This window comes from Mustelus asterias, chromosome 23 (assembly GCF_964213995.1).
Source record: "Mustelus asterias chromosome 23, sMusAst1.hap1.1, whole genome shotgun sequence".
Lineage (NCBI taxonomy): Eukaryota > Metazoa > Chordata > Chondrichthyes > Carcharhiniformes > Triakidae > Mustelus > Mustelus asterias.
In genome coordinates this window covers 45,227,419-45,250,172 of record NC_135823.1, presented here as the reverse complement: position 1 = coordinate 45,250,172, position 22,754 = coordinate 45,227,419, and the positions used below count along the sequence as shown (strand labels likewise).

Here is a 22,754-nt window from a genome sequence, read left to right as displayed (position 1 = left end):
TGACATCAGCAGAGGAAGAAGTTTAATGATTTTATGCTGGTCATCAAGGTCAGAGTGTACATCTTCATAGGACATCTCATAGTCATCACACCATCACACTTCACATTGCTCAATGCATCACACCCTCATCACTCACCCAGCGGCACCCTCTGGCAATCAGGATTCATGCCTAGTATCCACCTCACCCTCACACACCTTCCAATGATGCCAACCTTATCTCTTGCTGCCTCCACATACTTCCAGCCATAAAGGTATGGCAGGCATATCACTCAAGCACAATACAATCAGTAACATCCTGGATTTTGTTGATGGATAATGTTGACCAGGGCATGTTGTGATGGGGTGTCTCAGAATCAAGAAATGGTAGGGGATGGTAGATCCATGGTAATATAGGGAAGTTGTCCTTTGCAACCCTCCCCTTACCCTTCTCCCCACCAAATGCGCTCTCAAGTGAGAAGTGCTCTCAAAAATCCTGTGCGGGATTCATATGCAGAGATCTCCTTGTCTCTGCATTCTCTGCTCCATCTCTCCATCATATTGTAGACCTAAAGGCACTACAACCACAGTATGCATACCACAGGCAGAACTGGATCACAAGGTCATCTGGTCTTCCTGCCTGTATATAGCAACAGACCCAGGAGGCAGTAACCACCATCTAGAAGAGTGAGAGAGAAACAATGGAGCCATTCATAGGATCATAGAATCCCTACAGTGCAGAAGGAGGCCATTCGGCCCATTGAGCCTGCACCGACAAAAGTCCCACCCAGGCTCTATCCCCGTAACCCTGTATATTTACCCTGCTAGCCCCCTGTCACTAAGGGGAAATTTACCATGGTCAATCAACCTAACCTGCACATCTTTGGAGTGTAGGAGGAAACCGGGGCACCCGGAGGAACCCACGCAGATACGGGGAGAACATGCAAATTCCACACAGACAGTGACCTGAGGCTAAAATTGAACCCAGGTCCCTGGCGCTGTGAGGCAGCAGTGTTAACCACTGTGCCACCGTGCCGACCCACTCACGGCGAGAGGTCAGTGCCACCCTCATGAGACCTCCACTGCACTGCATGAATGCCAGGGAGAGAGATCCCGTGGGAAAGAGAAAGGATGGTTGGAGTAAGTGTGTTTGGATGTCCTATGCCCATACAGCGGAGCCTGGTCTCCAGTTGTCTTGGACCCCTTGCCACTGGACCAAATCCTTGCTCCATCAGGCCAATATGGTCACGAGTGTGCAATGGCCAACTGACATTAAAGAACTCGCACACAGGCATCTTCCATCCTTAGAATGAAGTTCGGGAAAGTCAGGGCCCTCATGTACAACTCGAACAGTGACAGGCTGGAATGGCGTCTTGATATCATTGCCCAGGATCTCAGGCATTTCCACATTGGCATCATGGCCCTAAGCGAGACCCACCAACCCTCATACATGGCCTTCTTTGACCCTACGAAGGCCTTTGAATATGGAAAGTCCTATTCTGTTCAGCTGTCCCCAAACTTTTGTCACCATCTTCCGCTTGCTCCATGATCACATGAAAGTCATGTTCCTGATGAATGGATCCATTACAGACACAATTCACATTCAGACTGGGGTCAAACAAGGCTGTGTCATCATACTGACATCCTTCTCAATCTTCCTTAGAGCCACACAATCCCTACAGTGCAGAACGAGGGCATTTGGCTCATTGAGTCTGCACCAACTCTCTGACAGAAAATCCCACCCAACCCCATCCCTCTACCCTGTCCCCATAACCATGTGCATTTACCATGGCTAATCCACCTAACCTACACCTCTTTGGACACTAAGGCGCAATTTTGCATGGCTAATCCACCTAACCTGCACATCTTTGGACTGTGGGAGGAAACCGGAGCACCCGGAGGAAACCCACGCAGACACAGGGAGAAACTCCACACAGTCATCCAAGGCTGGAATTGAACCCGGGTCCCTGACGCTGTGAGGCAGCAGTGCCAACCACTGTGCCACAGTATCACCTCTTGCTGCAATGTTCCACCTTGCCCTCAGCAAGCTTCCCCTGGAGTGGAGCTTAAACTACAGAACAAATGGGAACCTGTCCAACCTTCACTGCCGGCAGGCCAGATCTAAGGTTGTCCCATCCCTTATCATTGAAGTGCAGTATGCAGATAATGCTTGCGCCTGTGCAGACTCGGAGATGGAGCTCCAGGCCATTATCCACGCCTTCACCAAAGTGTACGAGAGGATGAGCCTTACACTAAACATCCACAAGACAAAGGTCCTCTATCAAACTGCACCCCCGCCACCCCCCCACCCCCCGCCCCCCACCCCAAACCACCACCACCACCCCACATTGCACTGCCCCCTAGCTATCAAAATCCTTGAGGCCTTGGACAGCATGGACCTCTTTCCATACCTTGGGAGCTTGCTTTCAACCAGTGCAGACATCAACAACGAGATTCACATTGCCTTCAATGTGCCTTCATAGCCTTCATTCACCTGATGAAGAGTGTTTGAAGACCAGGACCTGAGACCCGGCACCAAGCTCATGGTCTACAGAGCAGTAGTGATGCCCATCCGATCTGGCTCAGAGACATGGACTATATACAGCAGGATCCTCAGAACCCTGGAGAAATACTATCAGCGTTGCCTCCGCAAGATCCTGCAAATCCATTGGCAGGATAGGCTCACCAACATCAGGTTTCTCATTCAGATTAACATCCCCAACATCGAAACATTGACCACACTCAATCAGCTCCTCTGGGCGGGGCCACATCATCCAAATGTCTGACACGAGACTCTGGAAACAAGCACTCTACTCGGAGCTTCGACACGGCAAGCGAGCCCCAGGAGAGTAGAGGGAACACTTCAATGATACCCTTAAAGCCTCCTTGAAAAAATACAACATCCCCACTGACACGTGGGAATGCCTGGCCCAAGATTGCCCCAAAGTGGAGGAAAAGCATCCGGGAGGGAGTTGAACAGCTCGAGTTTTCATCGGCAAGAGCAAGCTGAAGCTAAGTGTCAACAGCAAAAGCAGCACGTGGCAACCCAGGCAGCCCACCCACCCATTCCTCCAACCACCATCTGCCCCGCCTGTGACAGAGACTGTAGGTTGCACACTGGACTCCTCAGTCACCTGAGAACTAATTTTTGTTGTGAGAGCAAGTCACCCTTGACTCTGAGGGACTGCCTCAGAAGTAGAGAAAACAGCAAAGAACCACAAAACATCCAAAACCAAAACACTCAACTTCCAGAGGTGAGTCACCTTCAAATAACCACATGGACATTAACATAAGCCAAAACATGTTGGCACAGTGGTTAGCACTGCTGCCTCACAACGCCAGGGACGTCAGTTCGATTCCGGCCTTGGGTTACTGTCTGTGTGGAGTTTGCACAATCTCCATGTGTCTGCATGGGTTTCCTCCGGGTGCTCCAGTTTCCTCCCACAGTTCAAAGATGGGCAGGTTAGGTGGATTGCCCATGCTAAAATGACTCTAGTGTCAGGGGATTAGTAGGGTAAATACGTAGGGTTGTGGCTATAGGGCCTAGGTGGGATTGCTGTCAGTGCAGGCTCGATGGGTCGCAAGGCCTCCTTCTGCTCTGGAGGGATTCTATGATTCTAAAAGAGGTATCTGGTTGAGATTCCGCCTCACTCTCCCTACCTTGCACAGTTCGGGCGGGATTTTAGGGCCTCTTTTGTCCTGAAACCGTAAAATCCCACCCAAAGTCAATGGACCTTCCCATGGTCCACTCCTCGCCCACTCCGATTCCCGTGGCAGGCGGGAAGGTAGAATTCCGACATTCAGATATTCCATTTAAATTAAGCAATGTAATAAAAATGTAATCTACCACAAATCTGCACATTCCCTGGTTAAAATAATGACCGTAATACAAAAATTCTCTCCCGTCCCAGTTATTATTAACAGCATGGATTTATTTTCTCTCTTGACAAATATTGACTAATCTGGTGTTTATTTGCACCATTTCTTATTTTTTTGTTCCTCTATAAGTGTGTTGGACTTTGATTACTCACCATTCCCCTCAAGCTATGTTTGCCCCTCTGAAAAGTTCAAGTACACCATTCACTTCAAGCCCCATGCTGTCAGCAGGGTTGTCAGAGAGATTGCCATAGACACAATTATGCACAACCTTGGCTCTGTCAAGACAGGGCAAGAATACATCTTGACTTGCACTGAACATACATGTGAGCACTGGCAATGAATCTAACAGGATGACGTCTTGTTCTCTCTCTCTGGCATCAACCTGAAACAGAGGCACCGATACTTTGCCCACCCGATTACAATACACTAGATGGGATTTGTCCAGATTATTTAATTTACTCACCAATATTATGACAAATCCACATTAAAATGATCAACTAAAGATTTATTACCTATGGAAAAATAAGCAATTCTTTGAAGTCCTAATTGCTAGAAGACGTTGCGTAGATAAAGTGGAATTCCTGGCAACTGGATGACCTTTATATAATGATCTACCTCACCATCGCACTTGTTCATGTCGGATACCAAACAAAAAAATAAGCAATTACTGGAAACCATCACTCACAGCAACATTGACTGCCACCTCCAATGACACATAGATTCATTGTACCTCTAGATTCATTTCATTGCCATTTAATCTGACATTTCTAGTTTCATGCACAGACGGAATCATCTTTCCATCAATCTGTGGGCCCTAATTAATTATTCTAAAGTTCCAAGTTAGAGTTTGTGAAAGAGGACTTGTATTTATATGATAAAAGCAAAATCCTGCGGATGCTGGAATCTGAAACAAAAACAGAAAATGCTGGAAAATCTCAGCAGGTCTGACAGCATCTGAGGAGAGAGAATAGAGCCAATGTTTCGAGTCTAGATGACCCTTCGTCTGAAGTGTCACCCAGACTCGAAACCTTGGCCCTGTTCAGCTCTGAAGAAGGGTTACCCAGACTCGAAAAGTTGGCTCTATTCTCCCCCCACAGATACTGTCAGACCTGCTGTGATTTTCCAGCACTTTCTGTTACTGTTTGTATTTATATGGTATCACTCAAACCCTCAGGACATCCCAAAGTGCATCACAGTCAATTCATTACTTTTGAATTAATTGAACAGTCTCCGTATCGTTGCCCGAGCCTTGCTCCACTTGGCTTACGGTCAAGCAGAGTAGGAGATGAAACATGTGGTTCAAATAGTGGTGTGGGAGGGAGGTGTTTCGATTCACGGTGGTCTCGTTAAGATACAGATTATTCTGAAGGAGATTGACAGGGTGGATGCTGAAAGGCTGTTTCCCCTGCCTGGGGAATCTACACCACAAAGGGGAGTGCGTGGGCGGGCAGAATCCTTTCCTATCTCAGGACAAGGGACAATCATTTAAGACTGAGATGAGGAGGAACTTCTTCACTCCAACATTACGGTCATGGTTGTGTTCAGCCCCACTTTCCCACCTATTCCCCATATCCCTCAATTTCCTGAAAGAAAAACAGATCTGTCTACCTAAGCATTCAATGCAGTCAAAACTGGAGCGATCACAATCCCCCTGGTTAGATAATTCCAAAGATTCACAACGTCTCAAGTGAAATTTCAATTCTGTAGGCAAACATATTCACCTGTCTACATGAATTTTTGCTGAACTTACAACTAGGTCATCCAGAGATGGATTTGGGGTCTAAGGCTTTCCTAGGCTGCAAATTTGAAGAGTGCATCACCCAATGCATTTACTCGTTAGGGAACTCAAGAATGCGTCATTTTTAATGTTCAGAAAATAACCATAATTTCAATGGCTCATAAGGGTGAACACCAGAGGCTGAATAGGGAGGTGGACAGCTCACCCTTCCACCTACTCCTGCCCACCTCCCCCCTCCCATACCATGAAGCAGAGCCAATGTGGAGCCAACCCACTCCACTGGGGAAGAAGACCCGTGTGAGCTCCTGGACAGTCCGATTGGCCAACAATCCCATCAGTCCTGGCAGTGCCAGGAGTACATAAGTGGCCAGCACCCAGGCTGTAATGAGGAGGCAGAAGATGGCCCCATGGATCCCCAGAAACAGTTAAGTCCAGGATCTTGAGCAGGTTTGGGCAGATCAGAGAGAGTAGTGGGTTTAAGCCAGCAGGTGAGTAGGAAGAAAGAGGGAAGTTCTATCTTAGGGGATCTGCCCTGTGATCTACAAAGGGCAGCCCCTGAAGATTGTACCCGCTTCCTTCCCGCCCTTTGAAATGAAAAAAATTGGGTTGCTCTCTCCTACCCATCTGTCCATGCCAACCATTTTATGGTGTGGGCAGCATATTATTGGGGTCAATTGGCCTGGTAACAAATCTAATTAACCCTTGATTATCTAATTAAATGGTGAAATCGGCACCTGCCCACCACGCATATCATTTCTTTGATTTGATTTGATTTGATTTTGATTTGATTTATTATTGTCACATGTATTAACATACAGTGAAAAGTATTGTTTTTCGCGCTATACAGACAAACCATACCGATCATAGAGAAGGAATCGAGAGTGTTTAGAATGTAGTGTTACAGTCATAGCTAGGGTGTAGAAAAAGATCAACTTAATGCAAGGTAAGTCCATTCAAAGCTCTGACAGCAGCAGGGAAGAAGCTGTTCTTGAGTCGGTTGGTACGTGACCTCAGACTTTTGTATCTTTTTCCCGAAGGAAGAAGGTGGAAAAGAGAATGTCCGGGGTGCGTGGGGTCTTTAATTATGTTGGCTGCTTTGCTGAGGCAGCGGGAAGTGTAGACAGAGTCAACGGATGGGAGGCTGGTTTGCGTGATGGATTGGGCTACATTCATGACTTTTTGTAGATCCTTGCGGTCTTGGGCAGAGCAGGAGCTATACCAAGCTGTGATACAACCAGAAAGAATGCTTTCTGTGGTGCATCTGTAAAAGTTGGTGAGAGTCGTAGCTGACATGCCAAATTTCCTTAGTCTTCTGAGAAAATAGAGGCGTTGGTGGGCTTCCTTAACTATAGTGTCGGCATGGGGGAACCAGGACAGGTTGTTGGTAATCTGGACACCTAAAAACTTGAAGCTCTCGACCCTTTCTACTTTGTCCCCACTGATGTAGACAGGGGCGTGTTCTCCTTTATGCTTCCTGAAGTCGATGACTATCTCCTTCGTTTTGTTGACATTGAAGGAGAGACTATTGTTGCCGCACCAGTTCACCAGATTCTCTATCTCAATGTCCAGTCATTGTTTGAGATCCGACCCACTACGGTGGTGTCGTCAGTAAACTTGAAAATCGAATTTGAGGGGAATTTGGCCGCACAGTCATAGGGGTGAGTGGGAAGGTGGTGGGGGACACCTGCCCTATTTTACATGTCCCCCGCCCCCACACACCAAAAACACACCGAGCAGGATAAGTGAAATGCAGGATAAATCAACAATTAAATCTAACATCTCTGACATTCAGATTATGCACAGACTAATGGAAATTGTTATGGCAGTGCTTTGCAATCCAAGTTACTTAGGGCCATATTGAACTTTGTAAGGAAGGCACATCTGTTTTTGAAAGAAATACAGGCAAAGACACTCAACATAAGATGGCTGATAATGTGAAGTGGCCACTTTCTGGAAAGCGGCTGCGTGGATTATATTTCATCGACCAGTCCTGAGAGAACATAGAATGCTGGCACCTGAAAGGTGTCAGAGACGTCTTCAAACAGGAGGATTTGAAAGGGAGATAGGAAAGATGCAAAACACTGAACTTTAGTCTCCTGTAGTTGTGGAGACACAAAGGCTGATTGTACGTCTTGGCGGACATCCAAACCCATCCCCTGTTGATTTCTCTCTCAGAATGTGGAAATGGTCTGAGAAAGACAGAAGGTGGAATTTAGGTTCAAGACTTCCCTTTCAGGATGACACAGGGAAATGTGTTGAAAGGCTGGACATAGGCATGATCTGGGGCACTAATGTGCTGGTGTGTTGGCGTGTGTGTGAAATAAGAAGAAACAACAGTCCGTCACCCCTACGGGTTACAGGTTAAAATCCCTCCCTCTCTTGCTGGAAGAAAGCTCAGCAAAGACCACTCTGCAGAACCCAGTGCCTCCAAACTATCTGCTAACCTTCCACAGTCAACTCTACCAGAATCACCCAACGTAATGGGCGAAACATACCACCATCGATGCTTCATAGCCAAGCCAAAGACTGATTCGTATGTATTTCTTTCTTTTACTTGGACTCTGAACTGTTCACCTCTGATCAGTGCATGTCTGTACGTGTTGCCTTTTTATTATTTTTCTTGGGTTTTAGTGACTAATAAATTTACTCTTTGACTCAAGAAAGCCTCAAGAATTGGCTCCTTCCAAAAAATAAATACATCTGGACTGGGAAAAAGTAATGATGGGGGGAGGGGGAAGAGATCCTTTTTAAAGTAACCTTGTTGCGACCAAGATGGGGCAAATAAAAAAGGGGAGCCAGCTCATTCCTCCTCACCTGGGAGCTCAATAAAATTAGGTTCCCATCTGGGAGTCTAACTGGGGACCGATTATATAAAATACAGCTAAGGGATATGTATAACATGTAGCTTTCCTATGAATTGATGTATTTTCATGGCAACATCAAAGTGAACAGCTGGAATTATCACACTTAATGGACTACAGAGATCAGGGTTCAAATAAAAATTCTTACCTGCTAGATCCATGGAAATGGGCTCAGGTGCAGAAGCACAGACCAAGGTCAATCTTGTTACCTGAACGTTGGGTATACTGGGATCTGCAAAAGGTAAACATCCATCAGAACACCTTTAAGTCTGTGGCTTCTACATGCAGCAGAAAAAGCAGTGTGCAATATTTTCAGCTTATTCATAGAATCCCTACAGCAAAGAAGTAGGCCATTTGGCCCATCGCGTCTGCACCGACAACAATCCCATCCAGGCCTATCCCGTAACCCCACGTAATTACCCTGCTAGCCCCCCTGACACTAAGTGGCAACTTTAGCATGGCCAATCCACCTAATCCGCACATTTTTGGGGTGTGGGAGGAAACCAGAGCACCCGGAGGAAACTCACGCAGACACGGGGAGAACATGCAAATGCTGCACAGACAGTGACCCAAGGCCGGAATTGAATCCGGGCCCCTGGCGCTAAGAGGCAGCAGTGATAACCATTGTGCCACCATGCCGCCCATTATTACATTATTGCATTTTTCAGCATAATAGTTCAGCAACCGCCATCCTATCAACATATTTATTGCACTTTTGACTAAGCAGTTTCTATGAACTGGAAAATTACGAGCAGTGATTGGTGGAACTTTCTTCAGCTGAAGTGCGAAACGGGCATTAGCAAATCTGCAGCCCATCTTATAGTGCACTGGGAAACTAAAATTGATTGCAGTGTAAACCAAGCCACCACTCCCAATGCAACATCTTAAATTTTCACCCGCCCAATTCCTCCTTGAATATAACTGTAGCTCAGACAAAACATCTTTGTAACGACTTTAGTGAGGCCCACAATGTGGACCTCTTAGAATATGAACTTCCGGATTAAGGCAGAAATGGCTTGTCCAGTCAGGGAGCCCTACATGTCTACGTAACGTCAAGTGTCAGGGTTACTGGCACTCTGGGTTTATACTCTGTACAAGGAAGTACCTGTCTGAGTGTTGCTCACTATGTATATAAATCTAAATTTGGTGAAGGGACACTGGCCACAGAGGTATTATTTCAATCTTCATTTATGCTATTTTAGTTTTCTTCCTAAAGGTAATATCAAGACTTTATTCTATTCCTCCATTTTTCTCTTACTTTCCCAACTGTTAGTCTTAGAATTATCCAGATGCCTTACTGTGTAATCTGTATAATTGGTCTCTCAATCAGACACATTACAACTGCAGAAAATTGGTTTACACACCTATCCCGAGTTGCTGCAGACCAAAGCACAGGCCGTTAATTGGAAGATCTCACAAGGAAATTCCCAGCAAACGACCTTTCCACAATGGGAGTGGCTGCTGCTAAACATTTTATTTTAGGAATATTACCAACCCATCCAACAAAATCACCTGTCACTATGGGAATTAGCTCAGGGGAAAAGAAAAATCAAGCGGTGTATAAACCAGACTGCCTGTCCAGCCATTTTGATAAAGTTCAAGATGGAATTCATCCGTCCCCATCCCATTCTGAAGTTGCTTCTAATGAGGCCCCTCTTTATTCGAGAACAAGCCTCAGGTACAGTAAGCAAGTTAATGCCTCTGAAGTGTTTAGACTTATTCCTGTCTTCTGTTTTGCAAAAGGAAATTATTATTATTAGGTTTAATGATGAGTAATGAATCCGAATTAGTCAACAACCCGACAATAAAGGAGCATTCTGCAGAACAGTAAACACACTATGATTGAATTGCTATTGGATTTGGTAGGGAGATGGAAATTGCCTGCCAAAACCTGAAACTTAAGCAAGGCAAACGTCAAAGAAATAAATGGACCACGGTAAACCGGGCTGAACCTTTATGAGTAAGCCTGCAGAGAAATTGTGGCAAGTATTCGACCAGGTTTTTGACACAAAACCGTACAACTAAAACACAAAAGATCCATGTGTGTTGATCAATCGATCAAAGGGGCAGCAGATAATTTCACGCTAAAAGACATGAGGTTTACTTTGGGGAAAGGATGAAAACACAGCTAAGCGAGTGGTATGCTAACAAGACCTGTCTGTTTGAAAGTCTGCTTCCTTCCCACAATTCTGGGCCTAATTAATGATTGTCATGCCTGGAGGCACTAAAACAGACACCCTGCAGCTTCGGCACTCTATCGTGATTAGAAGCAATTTTCATGAAGCTGTGCATGTTTCTGGGTAAAATGTTAAAAGAATGTTGGTGAAATCTTCATCAAGAGCTCCAGAATGTCTCCCCTCCTGATGTACACCAGAATGTCTCGTCAAACACAACAGCAAATGAACAGTGAGAGCTGGGCTTAAGTTAAAGTTTATTTATTAGTGTCACAAGTAGGCCTACATTAACACTGCAATGAAGTTACTGTGAAAATCCCCTAGTCGCCACACTCTGGCGCCTGTTTGTGTACACTGAGGGAGAACTTAGCATGGTCAATGCACCTAACCAGCATGTCTTCCAGGCTGTGGGAGGAAACTGGAGCACCCGGAGGAAACCCACACAGGCATGGGGAGAATGTGCAGACTCTGCACAGACAGTGACCCAAACCTGGAATCGAACCCAGGTCTCTGGTGCTGTGAGGCAGCAGTGCTAATCACTGTGCTACCATGCTGCTGTAATGCGGCATGGCTTTAGGTAATGCAAGAAATCCTTAGCAACTCAGGAGTACTCATATAGAACATTTCATTAGAAATCGTAACCACTGTGTTCATTCTCCTCCTCCAACCTGCATGCAAATTGGAGAATCAGCAGCTCTGGAACAGATGTATCGCCACCATTAAGGGTAATTTCCTCTGGGGTTATCCTGACTGTCGGCCATAATCTCAGCAGAAGATCAGTAGAGATCCCTTCCAGTTTCTACCAATCTTCTGCTGAAGCTTCAGCTGCTGTTTAGAAGATCCAAGGAAATTCTGGGTGCACCAGACTGTCAATCACCTCATCCTCTTTCTACTATTCCTCTAAAGGGCAAGATACGCAGAACCAGCTAGCATAGGGGTGGCACGGTGGCACAGTGGTTAGCACTGTTGCCTTACAGTGCCAGGTATCCGGGTTCAATTCCGACCTTGGGTGTCTGTGCGGAGTCTGCACATTCTCCACGTGTCTGTGTGGGTTTCCTCTGGGTGCTCCGGTTCCCTCCCACAAATGTGCGGGTTAGGTTGATTGGCCTTGCTATATTGTCCCTTAGTGTCGGGGGACTAGCAGGGTAAGTACTTGGGGGTTACAGGGAATACATGGGATTGTTGTTGGTGCAGACCCGATGGGCCGAATGGCCTCCTTCTGCACTGTAGGGATTCTATGATTAGTGAAATCACACTTTGTGTATGATATATTTGGAGAAACCCCTTCAATCTTATTTAAAGCATGAATGTTTGTAATTGTGTAATCATTTAATTAAACTTTGATACTCCCAGCAGGAGTGACTAGAAGAAGCAGGAGGGAAAAGGCTGAGGAGAGAAAAATATCAATATAGCTGTGCATAAATTGTCATGTTTCCTGGATTTCAACAGTGGCTACGCTTTAAAAATACTTCATTGGAGTGATCATGAAAAGCAAATATTTCTTCAGCAAAAAATTGAATGAGAAAAGGATGGTTCCATTTCACGGGACACTGGCATAAGTTCTGCACAAGCAAAGATCTGTATCATTAACAACAGGCTCCATCTGAAGTGAAATGGGATAAGGTTCTAGTGAAGCAAATAAACAGGGCCGTAGGTAAGGCTTTATAACACTGGGTGAAGGACCTGGGAAATAAAAGGTATGAGATGAGAAGGAATAGGGGCAAGATAAGTGACCAGATGAAATTATAGAACATAATTATAAAATTAATGGTAAAAATGTGAGAGGACTGATTCTTAAAACCAATTAAGTTTCTCCGCATAGCATCTAAAATAAAATGGGATAACTGGAGGCAATTATTGCTAATGAGGCCAAGGATCAGAACAAGCAGCAGCTATTGTTTCTTCATGAGCTGCTTTGAGAGTCAACCTGAACAAAGACAATTCTCAGGGCTTCCAAGATTTGACTGGGTCGAATTGGGACACAATACATCATAGCGGCAGGTTCTGCTGTCTGACTTAATCAAACAAGGTTTCCCAAGGCTGCCTGCAAGTGGCCTAAAAAACTCAGGGCAGAGGTTTCTTTCATTGTCACAGACTGCATTCTGCGAATGGAAGTAAGCTGTGAATGGTCGGCCAACATTTGTAAGGGCCTCATGATAACCTTCGGGAGAAGGTTCTTTTGAGGCACTGACAGGCATAGAGTTACAACCAGCCCCAGATGAGATTCCCCAAATTTGTTGATCTGAGCGAGACCCCTCAATTTGTCACCATCCGGCTGGGATAGCCCCCAAATTGTTCCGAAACCGGGTGAGGAGGGATGATTGGCTCCCTGTCTTTATTCAACCCACCCTCTGCTAGTAAAAAGTAAAGTTACTTTATTAGTCACAAGTAGGCTTACACCAACACTGCAATGGAGTTACTGTGAAAATCCTCCAGTCGCCACACTCCAGCGCCTGTTCGGGTACACCGAGGGAGAATTTAGCATGGCTAATGCACCCTAACCAGCATGTCTTTTAGATTGTGGGAGGAAACCGGAGCACCCGGAGTAAACCCAGGCAGACAGTGCAGACTCCGCACAGACAGTGTCCCAAGCCGGGAATCGAACCCGGGTCCTCGGCGCTGTGAGGCAGCAGTGCTAACCACTGTGCCACCTTGCCGCCCCTTTGTTGGTAGCAACAAGTTTTAATCTAACAAGGTTCCCTTGGATATTTTTCTACATCCAATAGTTATGTTTGAAAAATTGCCAATTTAACCTGGCTTTCTGAGTTAAACTAGAGTAAGTTTATTAACGATTAAAAAGGTAAGGAGAAATGATAAAACACATGCATCTACATTCATATGGATTAGAAGTAAGAATTGAGTCCATTAGTATGTAAATATGAATAAAATGGTACATGGAACAGTTCATACTTTGCATGGCATAGATGGAGCATTGCGGGCCATTACGAATTGCTTGCAGCACACGCACACACACATGAACACACGCACACACACATGAACACACGCACACAAGCAGAAACACGCACACAGACAGGCAGCAGGCAAACCTCTTAGCCCCTTCTTTGAGGATTCCAAAAGTAAACTGGACTACACTAGTCAGTCTAGACAATTACACTCAGGGTCTTTGAGGTAATCAGTCTTTGGATTCTTGTCTGGAAACATGGGAGGGGTTCCATTGTCCCTTTGAGAAACACCCAACAGCCATTCCTGTCAGTGGCCAACTGTACATTAGAACATAGAAGATAGAAAAGCTACAGCACAAACAGGCCCTTCGGCCCACAAGTTGCACCGAACATGTCCCTACCTACTAGGCTTACCTATAACCCTCTATCTTACTAACTTCCATGAACTTATCCAAAAGTCTCTTAAAAGACCCTATCGAATCCGCCTCCACCACCACTACCGGCAGCCGATTCCACGCACCCACCACCCTCTGAGTGAAAAACTTACCCCGAACATCTCCTCTGTACCTACTTCCCAGCACCCTAAACCTGTGACCTCTTGTGGCAACCATTTCAGCCCTGAGTAAAAGCCTCTGAGAATCCACACTATCAATACCTCTCAACATCTTATACACCTCTATCAGATCAACTCTCATCCTTCGCTTCTCCAAGGAGAAAAGACCAACCTCTCTCAACCTATCCTCATAAGGCATGCCACCTAATCCAGGTAACATCCTTGTAAATTTCCTCTGCACCCTTTCTATGGCTTCCACATCCTTTCTGTAATGAGGCGACCAGAACTGGGCACAGTACTCCAGGTGGGGTCTGACCAGGGTCCTATACAGCTGCAGCATTATCTCCCGATTTCTAAACTCAAGTCCTCTATTGATGAAGGCCTGTATTCCATATGCCTTCTTAACCACAGTCTCTATCTGCGTCGCTGCTTTGAGCGTCCTATGAACCCGGACCCCAAGATCCTTCTGATCTTCCACACTGCCAGGTGTCTTACCCTTAATTGGATCCCATGGGATAAAGGGGGAGGTGGCTAGATGGGTGGAGAACTGGCTTGGTCACAGAAGACAGAGGGTGGTAGTGGAAGGGTCTTTTTCCGGCTGGAGGCCTGTGACTAGTGGTGTACCGCAGGGCTCTGTATTGGGACCTCTGCTGTTTGTGATTTATATAAATGATCTGGAAGAAGGAGTAACTGGGGTGATCAGTAAGTTTGCGGACGACACAAAACTGGCAGGACTTGCAGATAGTGAGGAACATTGTCAGAGGCTACAGAAGGATATAGATAGGCTGGAAATTTGGGCAAGGAAATGGCAGATGGAGTTCAATCCTGATAAATGCGAAGTGATGCATTTTGGTGGGAATAATGTAGGGAGGAGCTACACGATAAATGGAAGAACCATAAAGGGTGTAGAGACGCAGAGGGACCTGGGTGTGCAAGTCCACAGATCTTTGAAGGTGACGTCACAGGTGGAGAAGGTGGTGAAGAAGGCATATGGCATGCTTGCCTTTATAGGACGGGGCATAGAGTATAAAAGTTGGGGTCTGATGTTGCAGATGTATAGAACGTTGGTTCGGCCGCATTTGGAATACTGCGTCCAGTTCTGGTCGCCACACTACCAGAAGGACGTGGAGGCTTTGGAGAGAGTACAGAGGAGGTTTACCAGGATGTTGCCTGGTATGGAGGGGCTTGGTTATGAGGAGAGATTGGGGAAACTGGGGTTGTTCTCCTTGGAAAGACGGAGGATGAGGGGAGACTTAATAGAGGTGTATAAAATTATGAAAGGCATAGATAGGGTGAACGGTGGGAAGCTTTTCCCCGGGTCGGTGGTGATGTTCACGAGGGGTCATAGGTTCAAGGTGAAGGGGGGGAGGTTTAACACAGATATCAGAAGGACATATTTCACACAGAGGGTCGTGGGGGCCTGGAATGTGTTGCCGGGCAAGGTGGTGGAGGCGGACACACTGGGAACGTTTAAGACTTATCTAGACAGCTATATGAACGGAGTGGGAATGGAGGGATACAAAAGAGTGATCTAGTTTGGACCAGGGAGCGGCGCGGGCTAATTGTTCCTGGTTTCTCGTTTCAAGGCTTCATTCTACGATCATCTTGCTGGTGCCAGTACAGAGTGAGACTGCGGATAGTTGGGAACCTGTCTCGGGGGCAGGGGATTCATATGGTGTTCGTGGAAGTGGAAATGACTAGGGTTGGGAAGCATTTTCCGATCGGGGCCATTGTGATCTCCTGGACTCGTTTCGATCGCCTCAGGGGGTCGGAGAGGAATTTCCCAGATTTTTTTTTCCCCATATTGGCCCTGGGGTTTTTCACTCTGGGTTTTCGCCTCTCCCTGGAGATCACATGGTCTGGAATGGGGGGGTGGGGGTGAGTTAATAGGTTGTAATGAACAAAGCATCGTAGCTGTGAGGGACAGCTCGGTGGATAGGATATTGGTATGTAGATAGGCTGGAAAATTGGGTGGGGATCCTGGATTCAGGATTCAATCCTGGACCGGGGAGCGGCGCGGGCTTGGAGGGCCGAAGGGCCTGTTCCTGTGCTGTATTGTTCTTTGTTCTTTGTTCTTTGTTCTTAATATTATATTTTTTCATCCTATTCGACCTGCCAAAATGCACCACCACACACATATCTGGGTTGAAGTCCATCTGCCACTTCTCTGCCGAGTCTTGCATCTTATCTATGTCTCGTTGCAACTGCTGACATCCCTCTACACTATCCACAACACCACCAACCTTTGTGTCATCAGCAAATTTGCCAACCCATCCTTCCACTTCCTCATCCAGGTCATTTATAAAAATCACAAAGAGCAAGGGTCCCAGAACAGATCCCTGGGGCACTCCACTGGTGACTGACCTCCATGCTAAAAAAGACCCATCTACAACCACTCTTTGCCTTCTGTGGGCAAGCCAGTTCTGAATCCACAAGGCAATGTCCCCTTGTAACCTATGCCCCTTCACTTTCTCAATACGTCTTGCATGGGGCACCTTATCAAACGCCTTGCTGAAATCCATATAAACTACATCTACCGCTCTTCTCTCGTCTATGTGTCTAGTTACATCTTCAAAAAATTCAATTAGGCTCATAAGGCATGATCTGCCTTGGACAAAGCCGTGCTGGCTATTTCTGATCATACTATTCCTTTCCAGATGTTCATAAATCCTGCCTCTCAGGATCTCCATCAACTTACCAACCACTGAGGTTAGACTCACTGGTCTATAATTTCCCGGGCTATCTCTACTCCCTTTCTTGAATAACGGAACCACATCCGCAATCCTCCAATCCTCCGGAACCTCTCCCGTCTCCATTGATGACGCATTCTCAGCCATCTTCAGGGGTTTGTGTCCATTTTAAAATATAAAACTCGGGTAAAGGAATTCAATAAGTTATGTTCTTTACGACACCTTATTCGTGCCTCCAAATTATAATCTTCCAAATCCTCACCTTCTTCAGAGCAAAGGAATAGAGGGGATTCTGAGTGGAAAATCCATTTCTTCAATCCAGAAGTGTAATTTGCAAGTTAAAAAAACCTGTTCAGAAGAGTCTTCGGGAACTGAATAAACGAAGAATTAACTTGCCAGTTAAGATCACAATGTATGCTAAATTTCTGGGTGCTTGAGTCAAGACGTAAATGGTCTCCAGTATTGGTGTACCCATTACAGAGATACTACTATAAACCTTATCTTGTTAATGGTTGTCAGGGAGGTTGGGCTGGGTAAGTAACAGAGGAACATTTCTCATATCCATATGTGGGCAGGATTTTCCAGTCGCGTGTGCCCCAAGACCCGAAATTCCCACCCGAGGTCAATGGACCGTTAACTGGTCTGCCAAACTTTCTGTCCCACCCTTCTGATTCCCGCAGTGGGCTGAACAGAAAATCTTGCCCGTAGTTTGACAGGCAGCACTGCTGACTGCTGATCGGAGTGAGAAGTTACACTTATGTTTGGGGTAGGTTTCCAAAACATCACAACAAACAAAAAAAAAGTATCACATGCTTTTTGGACAATGGAAACTGACCTTGTGACTAAATTTTACTCTTTGTTAAAAGAGCTGGATAAACTGAACAGATCATTTTCAAAAGAGTGCTGAAAATGGGTCTAATTAAAATATTAACATAAATTTGTTCAAATGATCCTTAGAGGAGAAATCAGTGTCAGATCATTTCATCTCAAATTACATTTTCATATTCTGACAACCCATAGAATTGATGTTCTAAATAGGAATGACTGATTCTCTAAATTCAGCACAGTAACTGCTCCCTCCATATCCTCTTCCACTCTCTCTTTCTCCACACTATCCTGCTCCATTCTCTCTCTTCACACTATACTGTTCCATTCTCTCTTTCTCCACACTATCCTGTTCCATTCTCTCCCTCTCTACACAATCCTGCTCCATTCTCTCTCTCCACAATCCTGTTCCATTCTCTCTCTCCACACTATCCACACTATCCTGCTCCATTCTCTTTCTCCACACTACCCTCTCCCTCTCTGCACAATCCAGTTCCAGTCTCTCTCTCACTCTGCACAATCCTATTCCATTTTCTCTCTCCACATTATCCTGTCCCATTCTTTCCCTGTACGTTATCCTGTTCCATTCTCTCTCTCATTAACCTGTTCCATTCTCTCCCTCTCCACACAATCCTGTTCTGCTGTCTCTCTTCACAAGATCCTTTTCCATTCTCTCTCTCTCTAAGCTATCCTGTTCCATTCTCTCTCTCATTCTGTTCCATTCTGTCCCTCTCCACACAATCCTGTTCCTCTCTCCACACGATCCTGTTCCACTCTCTCTGTCACTCTCCACACAATCCTGTTCCATTCTCTCTCTCTCTCTATACAATCCTGTTCTGTTCACTCAACACACAATCTCGTTCCTCTCTCTCTCTCTCCACACGATCCTGTTCCACTCTCTCTATCACTCTCCACAAAGCTCCCAACAAGTTTACAAAATGATCTTCCCAGACCCATTATCCTTCCAGCTGTAATACGACTTGATTGCTCAGTTTTATATTGTGATCATCAAACTGGACAGTCATTATTTCATTCTTGGCATCTTGGCAAGAGATGTCAACATAAACTTCTATTTATTATTGGATATTTCTCAATGGACTTCCTCAAATACACGTACATTCATAATGAAGGCCCTTGAGCAACCACAAGAGCCTCATCATGCTGCCACTGGTATCCATCTCGGGAGGATGCCCAGCAACCCTACTGGATTTGCCAGCAGCCTACCTGCAGGGGCCCCTTATTCACAGGCACTCTGTGTCTGATAGAGCGATGCGGCGTTGGGGAAGGGGGTGTCCTCTGAAAGGCACGCTCCTGCCTTTGCTTCTGATCTCCCCAACCCCTCACCCGCCACCCCCTCCCTGCAATCTTCATCCTCGCCTCACTTACCTCAATCTCGGATCTATGGCTGATTCCTCCTGCAGGTTTGGATGTAGTACTGGCAGTGACCAGTGCTCTCAGTGGCGCTGGTACAGGAGAGCTGCCATCCTCTCAGCCTCACAGTTCAGGAGGGCAGGAGTTCCACCATCCTCCCTGGATGGATACCAGTGGCAGCATGATGGGCCCTTGTGGTTGCTCGAGGGCCTTCATTATGAATGTACGTGTATTTGAGGAAGTCCATTGAGAAATATCCAATAATAAATAGAAGTTTATGTTGACATCTCTTGCCAAGATGCCAAGAATGGAATAATGACTGTCCAGTTTGATGATGATGTGGGAGGCCCAACATAATCCAGGATTGTGTCTCTCAGAGAGAAGTGACTCCTACCTCTCGTCCCAAATTCCCATCACCCATATTAAATTCCATCCATTACAACTATTAGTAACCACACAAATTCCGGTGGTGAGTGGGATTACTGGTATTACCAGTATTGTTGGAGTCCAGACTTAATTATTGCAGAGAATCTTTGGTCCAATATCTCTCAACCCTTCATCCTTGGTTTGCATGAGTTACTTATCAATAATTTGTAAATAGACATGCAAAAAGAAAGCTGTAATGTTCCATTTGATATTGATCCAAACTGTAAGTACCTCAGTCTAAACAAGCAGAAGACAAAGGAGGCAGATCAGGATATCTGAACAAGCAGAGAGTCATAATTGAGCTTGATTTTAACATTATGTCACTGCAGTGAGATTCAAGTCAGACAATGCACGACAATGTAACATACCATATACAAAGGCAGTGTTCACATTGTTTGAGGCTACACTTCTTTAAACCATTTTATATTAAAACTAAATGGAATAAGGTATCTGTCTGAAAACTGAGGGCCAAAGTGTAACAAGTCTGCAGAGGCAGAAGTCCCTTCAACAAAATCCCTTTATTGACAAACTCTAACAGCAGTACACAGGGTGCTATCAGTTAGCAGTTACCTTCGGGAGTGCCAGAGGAACTGACTCTCCCGGTTCAGTACAAGGCAAAGACTTCCTGATTGACCCATCAATTGACTCCTTAATCAGGGAGTTCATACTCCAATAGGTCAACCCCAATGGCCTGACTGAAGTCATTACACAAAGTTTGGTGACTTCTTTCAGCACAGGCCAAGATGGGGGTCTTCCGAGCTGAAGCAGCAGTTTAACCCACTTTTGGTGCAATTTTGGAGGATGCTGCTTGACCTAATGCCCTCTGCTTGCAGTAACCAGGTGAATAGGAGTAACCAAGTTACTGATGAGGATTTCAAAAATTACTTGAAGTCATAAATTGTTCACTTGCTGCTGCAGCTTTGAAAAGGACTTTTCAAAGCCTATGGGGGTAATCTTGAGGCCACTCCCGCTGTCTGCGGGAATGTCATCGGGGGCTCAAGATCCAGAAGTCGCAGATCTCGCTGGCGAGAATGCGATTTTGGATCTTCCCTGCTCCTCGCTGGCAATGTCACGCCCATTACATTTAATATATTTGAATATGAATAATATGCTCCCTCGCCAGATAGTGACTCCCCCCACACCGTATATTCGGCACCATTTACAACAGGTTCACCTGGACATGAACCTGTCATGGGTGTGTCCCCGGGGGCAGAAAAGTGAGTATAGCCCCCGGGGGAGAGGGACATGGCCAGGGAGTGCCCGGTCAATGCCCCCTTGGCACAGGTTGGCACCATGGCACCTTGGCAGTGCCAACTGTGCCAAGGGGCAAACCCCAGCAGGCACCTCACTGGAGGTGGGGGAGTGGAGATTCATTTATAGGTGGTGGTAGACCAGAGTGGATGGGAGAGCCAGGGTTGCTGCCAATGGCTGTTTGCTGGAGGGGAGTAGTTGGGTGTTAGCTCCGACTATGAGGGTGTCGGGCGGGAAGAAGCTGATGATGGGTGGGGGGGAGGGGCAGAGTTGAATGCCAGCTCCAATGGGGTGGGTCTGAGGAGGTGAGCCCCTGAGGCTTCCATGGTGGGCTGGAGGGGGTGGGGGGTGGGGCAGGGGAGGTTTATTCTTGTTCTGATCAGGGTGCCCTTTAAACATGACGCCCCAAACTTAGTGCAGCCGGGCTCACCCTACCCCCCTGCATGGTGGTAAGAAACACGCCCGCTTGATTTTGTTTTCGCAGAGTGTCTTAAGGTCTGGAGAGAAAACCAAGTGGTTTCTCTGGCGAGAAACATGCTGGTTTTATCACCAGAAACAACATTCGGCCCTTTTTTGGTAAGATTTTGCCCACCAGCCAGAATTTTCTGGCTGTTCCCACTGACAGTAAGTGCCCGCTGCGGGTTTCACATTGGCAGGGATGCATACAATGGGAAACCCCATTGATAGCAACGGGACCAGAAGATTCTGCACCAGCCAATGGTGGTCCACCTCTGTGACACACACCACGGGTGGCATTGAAAATCCCGCCCATCAGGAAACTTTCTGGATACATTGTCAAGGCTTCACCAACACTTTATCAACATTTATTCAGAAAATTCTCTGAGAACTGCACCTAGAAAGAGTAAGTCCTATGTTACTCTACCTTCTAAAAATCACCATGAGAAAAGGAATGTTGGATCATGGGTTTCTTCCCAATGGTCTGCCTTGGTCTACAGAGGAACGAGAGGAGGACATGAAGACTGCAGAGGAGAGAAGGACAGGAAGGATAGGAAGACATGATGGACTTCTCCCTCCGTGCGGATACAGGACATCTTTCATTCTTTGGATCTCCTCTAGTAGGATCTCCAGTGCCATGTGTGAGAGCTGTGCCTTCCTTGGACACTGAGCCACCCTGGAACTTACTGCTGTAAGTCAACCAGCACACTGCACACCTTCAGTGGAAGTGAAGACCGTGTATACTGCTTCATGAAAATTGCTTCTGATCAGCATTTGAGTGCCAAACATGCAGACGTCTGTACTGGTGCCTCCGGACTTGTTTAAACCCTGATAGTCATCAATTAACCCCAAAAAACTATGCACTTTTAAGCATCAGTTCAAGCCCAAGATGGGGTGCACTGCCTTAACTGACAGCTTGGATCTCATTTATCTCTCTTGTGGGAACCATGATTTGGATTCAGTTGGATTTTGAATTTGGGTTTTGGAGCAAGGAAGGAATAGAATTGGGTTTGCCCGGTCCAATCTGAACATTGACTTTGTAATTTTAAGGATGGGGCAATTTTCTTTTTAAAAACAAGGATATCTTATTAACACAGCCCCCATTTAGTGTCTATTTGTGCATTTTTATGACTTAAATTGCTGAAATTGTCTATAATTCATAATTCTGTTTGAATGTAACATTTTGGGAGCAACTTTGTTGTAAATTCACTCACTCTGTGAGGAAATTGGATCTATAATCTGCTGGTCTTGAACTACATAATTATTTTGAAAAACCCAGAAAGTCATAAAATTCATTAAATAGAAATGTTGAATGTATTTTATGATAAAACTGTATCATAATATCCGAGAAATAAATAGACGCATGGACTGAGATTTGACAGGGCGGCACGGTAGCACAGTGGTTAGCACTGCTGCTTCACAGCTCCAGGGTCCCGGGTTCGATTCCCGGCTCGGGTCACTGTCTGTGTGGAGTTTGCACATTCTCCTCGTGTCTGCGTGGGTGTGCTCCGGTTTCCTCCCACAGTCCAAAGATGTGCGGGTTAGGTTAATTGGCCAGGTTAAAAAAAAAAATTGCCCCTTAGAGTCCTGGGATGCGTAGGTTAGAGGGATTAGTGGGTAAAATATGTGGGGGTAGGGCCTGGGTGGGATT

General features: G+C 45.9%; 1 protein-coding gene across 1 annotated transcript in view; it reads right to left on the bottom strand.

The window, feature by feature from the left end:
* The window catches only part of arhgdig (Rho GDP dissociation inhibitor (GDI) gamma), a 67,989-nt gene that overhangs the window by 15,016 nt on the left and 30,219 nt on the right, over positions 1–22,754 (bottom strand). The window contains exon 3 of the mRNA XM_078239821.1: positions 8,603–8,686. Coding sequence (XP_078095947.1) covers positions 8,603–8,686 — 84 coding nt within the window. The remainder of the gene's footprint in view (positions 1–8,602; positions 8,687–22,754) is intronic.